This window comes from Phaseolus vulgaris, chromosome 3 (assembly GCF_051622355.1).
Source record: "Phaseolus vulgaris cultivar YP4 chromosome 3, ASM5162235v1, whole genome shotgun sequence".
Taxonomy (NCBI): Eukaryota; Viridiplantae; Streptophyta; class Magnoliopsida; order Fabales; family Fabaceae; genus Phaseolus; species Phaseolus vulgaris.
This window is the reverse complement of record NC_143500.1, coordinates 4062845-4076251: the sequence shown is the minus strand read 5'-3', so window position 1 is coordinate 4076251 and position 13407 is coordinate 4062845. Positions and strand designations below refer to the sequence as shown.

At 29.0% G+C, this 13407-nt stretch overlaps 2 protein-coding genes across 2 annotated transcripts in view; one reads left to right on the top strand and one right to left on the bottom strand.

Annotated features, from left to right (window-relative positions):
- LOC137806185 (mediator of RNA polymerase II transcription subunit) overlaps window positions 1-2593 on the top strand; it is a 32045-nt gene extending 29452 nt beyond the window's left edge. The window contains exons 19-21 of the mRNA XM_068606167.2: window positions 675-856; window positions 1960-2063; window positions 2146-2593. Of these exons, the coding sequence (XP_068462268.1) occupies window positions 675-856; window positions 1960-2063; window positions 2146-2347 (488 nt within the window). The 3' untranslated portion in view covers window positions 2348-2593. The remainder of the gene's footprint in view (window positions 1-674; window positions 857-1959; window positions 2064-2145) is intronic.
- A 5425-nt stretch (window positions 2594-8018) lies between these two features.
- On the bottom strand, window positions 8019-12733 carry LOC137806183 (protein TIFY 6B-like). Its single transcript, XM_090300450.1, has 7 exons — window positions 12504-12733; window positions 11565-11650; window positions 10517-10821; window positions 10324-10414; window positions 9567-9861; window positions 8983-9040; window positions 8019-8886 (listed from the first exon to the last, which is right to left on the bottom strand). The coding sequence occupies exons 1-7, from the start codon at window positions 12592-12594 to the stop codon at window positions 8841-8843; spliced, it is 972 nt and encodes a 323-aa protein (XP_090156576.1). The 5' UTR covers window positions 12595-12733; the 3' UTR covers window positions 8019-8840.
- Window positions 12734-13407: the final 674 nt, after the last annotated feature.

Below are 13407 nucleotides of genomic sequence, written 5' to 3'. Positions count from 1 at the left end.
TGAGAATGCAAATCACAATTTATGATTATCAATGTGAGTATTCTACATGAATTGACTAACAACTCCAACTACATAAGAAATATCAGATCTTGTAACAATGAGGTAAATGAGTTTTCCCACCAGTGTACTAGGTCTCTCTGGATCTAAAAGAATTTCATCTTGGAATGCCATTAGTTTTCAATTTGGGTCCATCGTACTATCAATGGACTCATAATTTTCCAACCTTGTTTCCTCTAGAATATAAAAAGAGCAGTTTCTTTGTAAAGTAACACCTTACTCTGATTGAGGCACTTCTATACGAATAATGTATTTCCGATACACACCTAAAAATGGCTGAGTATGTGTTTTTTTCATTGAGAAATCCTAGTGACATAATTTTATATGATAACTATATCATCAACATAGATCATTAGATAAACACAATTCCTAAGGAAGTATGATAATAAAAAAATGTGTAGTATGACTAAATTTGTCAAACCAAGCTTGAGGTAATTGCTTTAGATCATAGAGGGACAAACTAAATTTACAAACTAGACCTACTCCCCGTAACACTTACTAAATTTAATGCTTGGTGGTATATAGTTTACTGTTTTCATTTTAATTAGGTGAATTTCAATCTATTTCTTGTTACTATTTGTACCTTATAAGAACTCTGACTTTGTGTGTAATCACAGGGAATGTGGTGGCCTTGCTTCATTCTTTCTTCAGTAACCTCCCTCAAGAATGGCTCGAAGGGACCAATGTAATTATCAAGCAGCTTCGGCCAGTAACATCAGTCGCCCTGTTGAGAATAGCATTCCGTATAATGGGGCCACTCCTTCCAAAACTTGCCAATGCTCATGCACTTTTCAACAAGGTAAGGAGATTCATCAATTCCACAATCTTAAGGAAATATTCTGATAGAACTGGATAATAAGTTATGAAGAAAAGTGGAATTTTATTCAAGAGATATTAATGAAATCCTTAGAACTCTCACCCTAGTATTCTAGAGACCTGGGGTCCCTCACTAATGAAATCCTTTCTCTAAAGCATACCCACAAAGTCACTCAGTACGACTGTTAACAAAAAATTGTATATTGAATGGTTATTGCTGCTATCCTCTCTTTCGAATACCAATATTGTATTCTTCCCTTAGTTCCCCGCTGTTAACCTTCTTACGAGAGTTTCCCTAACACTTTTATATGCATACATGTCGTTTTCCCTATGTTTTCTGTGTTCAATACTTTGACTTCGAGAAAAAACCTGTGAAGAATCCTAATTCCATGCTCAGGGGGTTTCTTTATTTTCCAAGTCACAAATACTATTAACAAATCAAACACCCGCCATGGATAATTGCTAGCCTATGCTCCACATCTCTTCTGGTATCTGCTGATATTATTTATCACTTAGAGATCAGAAACTTAGAAATTTATAAAATTATATACGAAAGGATTTCACTGATAGTTACAAGGTTTCTGATCTCATGATAAATAAATGTCGTCCGTGTGAGTTGACTTCTGTCTTGTAGTTTCTTGACATTAGTCTTACAGAATTAAGATCTTTCCAATTTTTATTTCAAGGTGGATAAATATTGTCCCAATTTTTCGGCAATTTTCTAGTTCCTTGAGAATTGATGAACACTGAGCATACAGCTTATATAATATAAGTAATAATTTTTTTCTGTTTGAGCCATTGAGATTGTTAGAATTTGTCTACTCACGTATCAATGACTAGTGGTGCTGAAGCTCAACCACTGTCACAGCTTAGCCCTAGCTGATTTCTTCTGAGAGCACACTTTCTTGACCAAAATTATTTAAACCATAACAGCATCGTTGTAGATATACTATTAGGATTTTATCATATACGTCATCGTCATAGCTCATGGTCTTTTGTCCATACTTTTTATGCTTTATTGGAACTTTGATAGTGGTAACTAAAATTGGGGTATTAATGCTTTTCCTCTCACTTGAAATGACACAGACCCTCTCATCATTACTAAGTATATTAGTGGATGTATTTGGAAAAAATTCCCAGACAACGATTGCTGTTGATGCGTCAGACATAGCAGATATCATTGACTTCCTGTAAGTGTTACCAAATTGTTAAAAAATGAGCTTATTAGAAGGTTTAAAATCCTGATTTTGTACCTTACCTCTTGGTTTTCAGGCATCATATCGTCCATTATGAGGGACAGGGAGGGCCTGTGCAGGCTATCAGCAAACCACGAGCAGATGTTCTGGCTCTCATTGGAAGGGCATCAGAGAATTTACGTCCTGACATTCAACATTTGCTTTCACACCTAAATCCTGATGTGAATTCCTCTGTGTATGCAGCATCTCATCCCAAGTTAGTTCAGAATCCAACTTAGGTGCAATACTCTGAAGATACCAGCTCCATCTTCGGCTAAAATATGGTAAGAGAAGCATTTCTTATGTGGATTCTTCAGATTATATTTTCTGTATAATCGATTTAGAAATTGTATGAATTGAGAGTTGTATATAAATCGATGTATATAGAAATTGTATGAATTAAGAAGCCATTTCTTAGTGTTTACTATTAATTATAGTTAATCTACTACTGTTATTTTAAATTCAAATTATTAAAATATTTTTAGGTGTGTAATTTCGTTAGATAATATTGTTGGAGATCTCACATTGACTACAGAATATGATATTTCATAGTATGTGAGTGTAAACCTCACTTTATAAGTCAGTTTTATGAGATTATGTTTGGCATAAAGTTCATTTCTTATGATTATTATTTTATATGTGAAAACAATTAAATAATTTATTAAATTCTTTTTTACATATACAATGGTGTTGTGCTTGATTCCAATCTAGGTAATTCCAATCCTTTGGGTAGCAAAATGGTTAGAAAGAAATAGTAGAGTTGCTATACATTCGTTGAGTAATATTCTATTCGACGATCATATTAATAACTATAATATAATATTTTGGCTCAATAGAGGCAAAGAAATTTTTGGAACTGAGTGGTGGTGAGGAAAATATGAGGCAATTGCTTCCTCCACCCAATGATTTCTAAAATTGTCTTTGATTCTAAAATATGAAAATCCAGAGTTAAAAAGATATTATTTGGAATAGATTTTTGTGTTATGGAAATGAAATTCTGGTATAAAATTGAAAAATCAAAATCCTATACTGGAAAAACAATTTTGGAATAAAAATAATACATTCTAGAAAACAACATCTAGAAATATGTTTTGAAAAAGAGATTCCGAAAACATACTTTGGAAAAGGGAAAAGGATTTTAGAATAAAAAAAAGTGTTTCAGAAATCTAATTCAGAGAAATGTATTCTAAAATACCAAATTTGGAGTGTATTTTGGTCTTCATCCTCTTATTTAATAACTAAAAAAAACATTTTTATCAATTCACATGAGATATTAGGGACAGGAAGCAGTTGTCAAAATTTGAAATTGAAAACTGGTTCTTGATATTGAAAAATTGGTTCAAATGGAAAAAAAAAAAAAAAAAAAGATATAGAATAGTACTTAAAAGTTAACAATAATAATAGGAAGGAAAAAGAATAAGAGTTATTTTATTCAATGTTAGAGGGGTCGGGAGAGAGAAAGGGTAAAGAAGAAGGTTGTGAAAGAAATTATAATAATCTCACTTGCAATAATCTCCCCTTTAATGGTTTTCTCACTAAGAATTGAATTCGTGATTTGGTTCTAGTATCAATTCTTAGATCTGAAACTTGCTAATAAGCTAAACATTTTAGCTTTTATTCATAGCACAACGCTTTTTACTTAAAAATATAGTAGACCAAGCACCACCATTTATTTTGACTTAATCCATTTAAGTTTTCATGGAACAATCAATGCCATTTGCAACAAACTTTATATGTTAATAAAGATTGTTTAGCATGAGCAATGTTAACTTTCTAAAGTTTGTTGTGAGTTCCAAGATACTACAAGTAAATCAAGAAAGAAAAAAAAGCAAGGTTATAAAAAGATTGACTAACAAATATAAGTGAGGCAAGATTTTTTCATAGGTTAGCTAGCATTTATATATAAATTGTTTTAGCACCGTAGCATTTTAAAGAAAAATATACTTTTTCGATGAAATAAGGAATAAGGGAAAGTTTTTTTAGACATTGGAGTGAGGAGATTATAAAATTAATTTATACACTGTCAACAAACCTCATTAAAGCGAGAGTGATCTCTCAAGCAAAAAAGAGAAGTCGCTCAAATGAAACGAGCTCATTCAAGTGACGTGTTGATGTGTATATAAAAATGAATTGTTATACATGTGTCACCATGAGAATGATCGATGAATTATCATGTGTGCATGAATGGATTAATTGTGTATGATTAATGTAAGATGAGCATGATGCATATGTATATATATTAGGTAATAACATCTTTATGATATGCATCGTTGATACTTGAGGTAAATGACTTATATAACATATTAAGCATGTTAGCTCACTTAGTAAAGAAATATTTTACAATCTGACCATGTAGATTAAGATATTAGATGATAAGAAGCTAATTGAGATTTATACATCAGACTTGGATAAGTAGGTTATGAACTACCTTATGACTTAGGACATGTGTTAATTTATAGTGGAGTATACTTAATACCAATATGTCTTGTGACGGTTACACTATATATTAAAATATGATTAAAGATTCTGACAGTTTGTTAGCGATGTTTTAACTCAAACTACGTGTTAAAATATTGTTATGAAATATATTCATTTATTAATTATAAAATAGTGTAATTGGTGAGTTATATATTGAATATGTGTATGATTTATATATATATATATTATTATTATTATTATTGTATAATGTATGAGATCTCTAAGATTAAATAACTCAACCTTATATCTTTGTTAACTTTTATGATTTTAGTTCCTGGAAGAGTAATAAGATACAGTATACATAATTAATTATATTAGTATGTATGTGTATATTTTACTATATCATCTACTAATTAACTAGAGACATTATATACTAATCAAAGAAACATCTAAAACTTATTTTTTAGTAGAATGTAAACAATCATGTTTTTTAATATAATGAAGTTCTCACTATCTTACTAGTTTCTTTTTGTTTTAATTTTTTTCCACTGTTTTTTTATTTTTTTACATCAATATTTTTTATTGTGATTTGAAAATATTGAAAATAAAATAGAAAAAGATTAAATGCACCAAACTAATAAATAAATCCCATTATAAAGATTATTCGTTATGTTCTGACAAACTTTTAAGTAAAAATACTTTGAAAGACCTCAACATAATATTTTTCTTTCTCTCTTTCTTTGCTTCCATTCTAAACAAACTCCATTAATTTTCTTCACCTTTCACTTTCATTTCTTCCAAACCATGTTTTAAAGAATCTACATCACTATCAGTTGGGCCAACACATAAATGTGATGAAACCAAATAATACATTTATCTTGAAAAGAGAAATTAAATAAATGAAGATATTAATTACTTGGTTGAAAAGAACCTTAAAGGTGTTGAAGCTTTACAAGCCAAATATCACATCAAAAACTAAATTATTTGTGTGGTTTTGCTTGAAGCTTTTGAAACAAATGCACGTCATGTATAGTTCATTATTCCTCTTTGATTGAAAATGTGATTGATGTTGCACCACACCATATATGCTTTTCTACAATTTTTTTCTTCTTCTCATCATTTACACAAATCTTTTCAATAATAAAATAATTGTTTTGATTGTGTTACCCACCAAAGTTATCATCTTCCCATGAATGAGATTTTATTAAAAAATGGAGAAAGTGAAAGTGAGAGAGATTGTGACCAAAGAAAGAAAGTGATAACACAATTAGAACCACTCAAAATTCTTGAAGCATCATCATCCACTTCTTCATCACCCACGTGAATCTTCTGCATGTACCTGTGACTTCCTATGATGTCTCTCTCATTCTTTCACACTTTCTATTATTTTTATGTTATCAGCTTCAATATAGGATGAACAAAGATGGGATAAGGTTTGATTTGCATAAACTTAAAAGATTAATAAAATAAATATACATTAAGAAAATAATAAATAAAAACTAATTTAAAAAAAGATTATATTGACTAAGTTAGTTTTAATTTAATAATTTTTTGTGATAGTTATCCATTAAACATAAAAACTAAAATAACTTAGAAATAACATCATAAATGAATTGTCAAATAATAATTTGTTTTTGTAATAATATTAGTTACAATAAAATTGTTAAAAAGAAATTCAATTTAAAGACAAAATTAATTATTTTAAAAATTAAAAAATTATTAGTATGTATTTAAATTAATTTTTATTATTAATAAATAACTTTTAAATAATTGAGTTAAGTATCATCGACTAAGACGAAGAGAAAGAAAAAACTATCTATTTTTATTTTTAGTGATTCAGTGATATATGTATTACCACTTAGATTTGATAGATTTGAATTTAAATTAGATTTAATTTAATATTAAAACAAATCAACTCAATTTATTTAAATTAATTTGGATTAAATTAGATTATCGCTTTGTCTGACTTAATAAACACTTTTTTAAATATGATCATGAAATATCTTTAATAGTCCATTCAACTTTCAAAATAATATTTATTTATCTCAAAACTAACATTAAAAACCAAAAATACTTCTTTGATAATATTTATAAAATAAAATATCAGATGTTTATAAAAATGAATTCTTTCTTTGCCTTGGTAGAACAGATAATGAAAAGTACCATAAACACATGTTTAACTCTATGTAAACAGTAAAGAAAAAAAAAAGTGTGAAAATTAGGTGCAAATCTGAAAGAAAATGTATAAAATATTTTATTAATATTTATACTATATAATCAATTATATCTTTCACATATAACTCACATTTATATTTACTATTATTACAATACTAAATAATTAAAAAATATTTTTTTTTTCTTTTTTTATTTAATCTAAATAATCTTATTCTTTTATCTCTCTCTCACCTTTTCCTCTAATCAAAGTGTAAAACTTTTTAGGTTCTCAAATTGTGCTTAGCTTTAAAAATCTATTGTAGTGTAATTGAAAGAATAAATATGATTTGACTGAAATTCTATTTGTATTTTGCACTACTCAAATTTGTCCTTGAGAATCTATTCCTTTAATGTTAACCATATATTTACAATATTTTTCTTAATTTTTCAACTATTAATAGATAGATAAGATTAAGCTACTGATAGATAGCCATTGAAGAGGAGGTAGAGAGTGCTTTTTCTATTCATCTTGGAGTTGAATAACTCATTCATGTACGAAGGAATCAATAGAAAAATCAAATTCCTTTGATCTGGCTTGATTATTGATAGAGTGAATAGATCTGTCATTTTTTTGAAATATATCTTCTAATTCAGTAGTGTTTACGATTAAAAAAATTTATTAGTTTTTAAATTAATTTTTATTATTGATAAATAGTTTCTAAATTAGTATGTAATTAGTTATCAATGTTTTTGCTACCAAATTTAGAATATAAATAATTGGTAGTTAAAACCTTGGTAACTAATTAGATACTAATTTAGAAACTATTTATCAATTATAAAAATTAATTTAGAAATCAATAACTTTTTTTAGTGTTTAAAATAATCTCTAATTTAATCACTATAATAATTAATTATTTTTTATCTCTAAAATTAATTTTTATTTAATGATTTTTTTGGAGTGATTCATTTATATATTTAACATATTACATATTAGAATTCAAGAATTCAGATATGAGATTACTTAAACTAAAACAATTTCATATTAATTAATTTATATTTTAAAATAACAAAAAATGTATCCACTGTAGTATTTTAATATTTCAACAGTAACTCATCTATTTTTTAAATATTATTCTCTGATATGTTTTAAATTTCTGCTGTTCTTAATTTTAAATGTATGATTTTTTTCAGTATCTTTTACTAATTCTATATCAAAATTCATTTCCTTTCAACATTTTGTCTTTGTTTGGCAAATTAAAGATAAAAAATATAGGAGAAGAAGGTAAAAGCACAATTAGTAGAATTGAAAATTGAGTGATTTAATGAATGTATAGAGAATAAACATAAATATCTAAACTTGCTTTTATTTCCAACACTGTAACAAATTGTCTAATGCTATACTGTAGGAAGGTAAAATCCAACAATTTTCAAGTAATAAGGTAAAGCCCTACACCAAAAATAATGAAACTAAGGCTCTACCTAAGCACTCAACACACTTTTGATACAATAATCTCACCATAAGTTCTGATAAAAATAAGATCATGCAACATTACTATATTACAACTTACAACAACTTTTATCTACTCAAGTAGTCTCCTTTACAAAGAAGAATAAGTTATTACACTACAAGAAAATCATTTTATAGTAATTAAATTTAAAAATAAAAAATAATTAATTATTATATTAACTAAATTATATACTAATTTAGAGACTAAAAAATTATTGATATTTAATGTGATTTTTATATTAATAAAATATTATAAAATAGTTTCTAAATTGGTATATATCTGTTAGTTACCATTGTTTTAACTACTAACCACTTATGTTCTGAATTAGTCTCTATTAGTCTTATAGAGACTAATTTAAAATCTAAAATATTAGTAGATAAAACTTTGGTAACTAATTTAAATACCAATTTAAAAAATATTTTATAATATTTTATTAATAATAGAAATCACATTAGATATCAATAATTTTTTAGTCTCTAAATTAATATTTAATTTAATTAATATAGTAACTAATTACTTTTTTATCTTTAAATTTGATTACTATTTAATGATTTTCTTGTAGTACTACTATCCTTGTTCAGTTGATAATAGTGCATCAGCACCCTCACTTGCACTGGTGTTTGAAAGAGTTGCACTATGCTCTGCCATATTCTCATACTTCTTGTTTGTTGAGGTTATATGGTGCTGCACTCAATACCCTACATAGAGAAACACCTCAAGACTCCAATAATTTGTTTACCATGTAATCATTTTTTTTCTTTTTGTGAAGTGATAAAAACTATGTATAGACTAACCTTTCTTTGCGCTTCTCCAAAAATCGAGCCAATGATGCCTTGCGAGCCTGTGGCACAGCTGCATAAAAGGGTAAAAGATGTCAACTTCATTCAGCAAACCTTCTCATTCTACTAAATACAAACACTTCGCAATGATCAAACACAAATAACAGCAGAGAGATACATCCCTTGTTTACTATAAATTTAATTTATCTTATCCCAAAGCAGAAATATATGGAGATATTATGAAGTGAACTTTAAGCCTAACTCAACTTCATAGAACTAGTTTATGAGGTAAGGTTTGCACCCACTTATATACTATGAAATGCTTTAATCTCTGATCGATGTGGAATCTCCAACCCCCTCACGTTAAGAGTGACAGCTCGTGCGTGTGACAACATATTATGAGTGGTCCAATAACGATCCTATAGCGAGTGGTCTAATAAGTCCAACAAACTCTTGCTAGGATAGGTTCGAACTGACATACCATATTAAAAAGTGGAATTTAAACCTAACTTAACCTCATAAAGCTGATTTTATGAGATTGAATTAGACTTAAAATTCATTTTTTAATAGAAGAACTAAAGAAACATTAAGTACCGAACCTGATGGCAGCATGGTGGTTGTGTTGACTACTTTAGGAGTCTCCACTGTGTTAACAGACAAAGGGGTACCACCAGATGTTTTAGCTGCCAAAAATTCATCACTGCTACTTGAACCACTAAGTGACTGTGCACCAGTATGTGAAGAAAGAGATAGAGGACTTGAAAGTGGCATGGTTTTACTAACATGCACACCATCACCTCCTGCCAGTGTCAATCTGGGTGCCTCAACATTAGGCACTACCACATTAGAAGCAGCTGATAAGTCATTCCTTGCCATCAACATGATAGCTTGTGCCTGAAGAAAAATGGTCAAGCATCAACCATTAGATGCATTCTCCTCTTCAAAACTGAGTTCTTTTATTCATATGAATAAAAAATGCACTACAAGAAAATCATTAAATAGAAAACAATCTTAAAGATAAAAAATAATTAATTGTTATATTAACAAGATTAGATATTATTTTAAAGACTAAAAAAATTATTGGTATCTAAATTTGTTTTTATTATAAATAATTTCTAAATTGGTATCTAATTAGATATGAAGGGTTTAGATACCAACTTTAAAATATAAATAACTGGTAGTTAATTAGATACCAATTTAGAAACTATTTATCAATAATAGAAACTAATTTAGAAACCAATAATTTTTTAGTCTCTAAAATAGTATCTAATTTAATCAATATAGAAACTAATAATTTTTTGTCTCTAAAATTGGTTCTTAATTAGTGATTTTCTAGTAGTAAATGAGAGAAAATACCTTTTGAGGAGAGATATCATCAAAGACATTCACAGTGCCGGCATAGAAGATAGTGAGTTTAGGAACAGATGCAGATGGTTTCACACGGTTACTTCAAAATGATACAAGTTAGAGAATAACAAGTTTGTTCATTGCAGTACAGCACTCAAATAATCTCTCTAGATAACTGTTCAAGCACTAAGAGTGTAATTACCATGTTTTGGTCATTCCAGGAGCAGCATCAGCATCAGCACCAACTATAGGAAGAACTGAATGAGGTGCTGTAACAGGTATTGCCCTGAGTAGTGGCTGTTTCATACCAGAAGCATTCATATTCTGACCAACAGTTGTAAAATGATTCTTTAGGGATGGATGTCCCATGGAAACTGGAATTGTTTGCTTGGGAACTGAAAGCATCTTCACATCATGAGGGCGATTCATATAAACTACATCATGTAGTGCAGGATATGGTGCCAGGGAAAAATGAATGCCTCCTTGTCCATCATGATTGAGAGATTTCTGAGAAAATTACATTCAGTGAAAGCAAAGGGATTAGCATCAGCTTATGCTTTGTTAATGTGAGATCAAGCAGAAGAAACAAATCTATCAGAAAGATGTTTTGAACCAACATACATGAAATAGTGCAATAAGTCTTAAAGCTAGGTTCCTATCTAAAGAGGGGTCTTTTAAGTTGCTCTATTTGTTGGAAATTTGTGTTTGACAGGTTTTTTTTTTATGTTCTTTTGGAATTTGATGTGTTAGTATACTCGCTGTTACCAAGAGTAGATTCATGTGTAGTTGATATTCTGAGCTTTTGTGTTAGTTGACAGAGATTGATTTAGGTTGGGATATTAGGGTCTATCATTTTATTTTATTTTATTTTTTTTATAAGGATTAGATCATCTCTAAAGTGATTCATATTTATTTATTATTTCTTACTCATAAAAAAAGTCTTCAAGTTAGGTTGAGATTTAAAGTTCAAGTTCATAATTCAGAAAGATTAGGTTCCGATCTAAATAAGTAGAAATCATAAGCAGATCTATACCAACTTCATTAACAAAAAGGTTTTCCTCTGAAACCATATATTGGACAGAAAATAAAGAGTACAAATCTGATTTTTCTGGAGTAATCTGATATGCTGAGAGTGAATATGTTTGACTCACTTCACTTTAGTGAATATAAAGCCTAATCAACCAACTTTTGTGCTAATTTGCAGTTTTGAACAAATACACAAAAACTGAGAGAAGGTGTATTATTCAAACCTGAGGAGTATTCAAAAACATCAAATGAGGATGAACAGATACTTTGTTCATGAAGGGCCATTTTACCATTCCTCCCTTTGTGAAACCTACACACCAGCAAAGGAACCACCACCATAAATTTCAATCTTATTCAGGAATTTTGTAGGAGTGTTGGCAAAATTGATTTTTTTTTAAAAAGTGAAGTGATGTTTTTATTATAAAAGCAAATTAGTAGTAAAACTCAGTACCTGTATTGCTTCAACCCAAAATCATTTTAGCACCCAGAATTAATTCCTTCATGTGAAACCAAACCAAACACCTAAAAATTTAACTAAAATCATGCTATTTGCTATTTCAATGTGACTCTGAAGAATCTAGAAAACCAAACACAAGCTAAATAGACTGCAAAGGATGCACAAGAGATGAAGAGGAAAAGAGAGGAGATTGTCAAATTTTACTGCTTGGCATCAATCTAAGCATCACTGTGCAGAAGCATCATGTAGAAAAGAACTGAAGAATCATTTCTTTTTCCAATTTACAAATTTCATACACAGTCACATGCAAAAGTTCAAACATAGAAACAAGAGTCACAACATGTCTAGCTCCACTGGTTTTTTTATCAGCTATAAAAATTAAATAAATAAGAACCATTTTGAAGTGTTTGAACATTCACTCAAAATCATTCTAAAGTGGAGCTAGACTAGTGAAATCTATCACACATGAGCCTCTACCTATGCCTGCATCTCTGCAGCTGCAGCAGAAGTAAAGTTGCAGGAACAGCTTTCATTGTTTAAAGAAGGAGCAAATAGAAACTAAAATATCTCCAACCTTATCAACCAAGAAAATTTAGTAACTGGTTCAGATGTTCAATTTCCCAAAAAAAACACTGAAAAGCAACCAAAAAATGAAAAGAAACATTGAAGTGGAGGTGAGAAAAAGAAGAAGATAATAGAAACATGCCTGTGTCTTTGCACCCGCTATCATTATTCATCTTTTCCTTGACTACAACCAGTGGTTCTTTCGAGTTCAGACCCAGAAAATCCCTCTCCATTTTCAGAGCAAAAGACTAAAGAAATTCAGAAACCCACTTCAAAAGTTTCTTTCTTTACAACCCAAAAACTAAACTCAAGCAACCCTTCTTCCTTCTTCACATTAACCAACAAGAGAAGCACGCCATAGAAAATAAAGCTATTAATTATTATTATTATAATAATAATAATAACAAAACATGTCGTAATAACTGTAGAAAAACAAAATAAAAAAAATAAGAGTTAGAGATTAAAAAAATTTATAATATATAAAATAAGAGTTGGAGATTTTACATCAACTAAATATTATAACATTTCATAATATATAAGTTGATACAAACCTATTTTAGAGGTCGATTTTATAAAGTTGAGTTGGACTTAAAGTTCATTTTTTAATATGGTATAAGAGTCATTTTAAGTTTATCATAATGATTGTTTGTTGGTCTTATCAGATCACCCATTATCAGACCTACCATAATATATTGTTATTGTCTGATGCACGAGCTCTCACTCTTAATGTGAGAAAAATATATTATAGATTTCATATCGATTAAAGATAAGAGCATTTCATAATATATAAATGGATATAAATAATTTTTATAAACCGATTTTATAAAAGCTTGAGAGAGGAAGGGGTTGAAAATGCAATGGAGTAATTAATTTGTTTGAATCAAATATTGAGATATTGGCCACCAAGTTTTGTTTTTCTTAAGAAAAATAAAAGAAAATAATGAGGAATTATGAAAGGTTGGTGAGTTACCGGTAGAAGAACCTGATAGTCCGGTATAGGACCACGTGCGCGTCTGTCACACCTTACCATACTTCTTGTCGGTGTC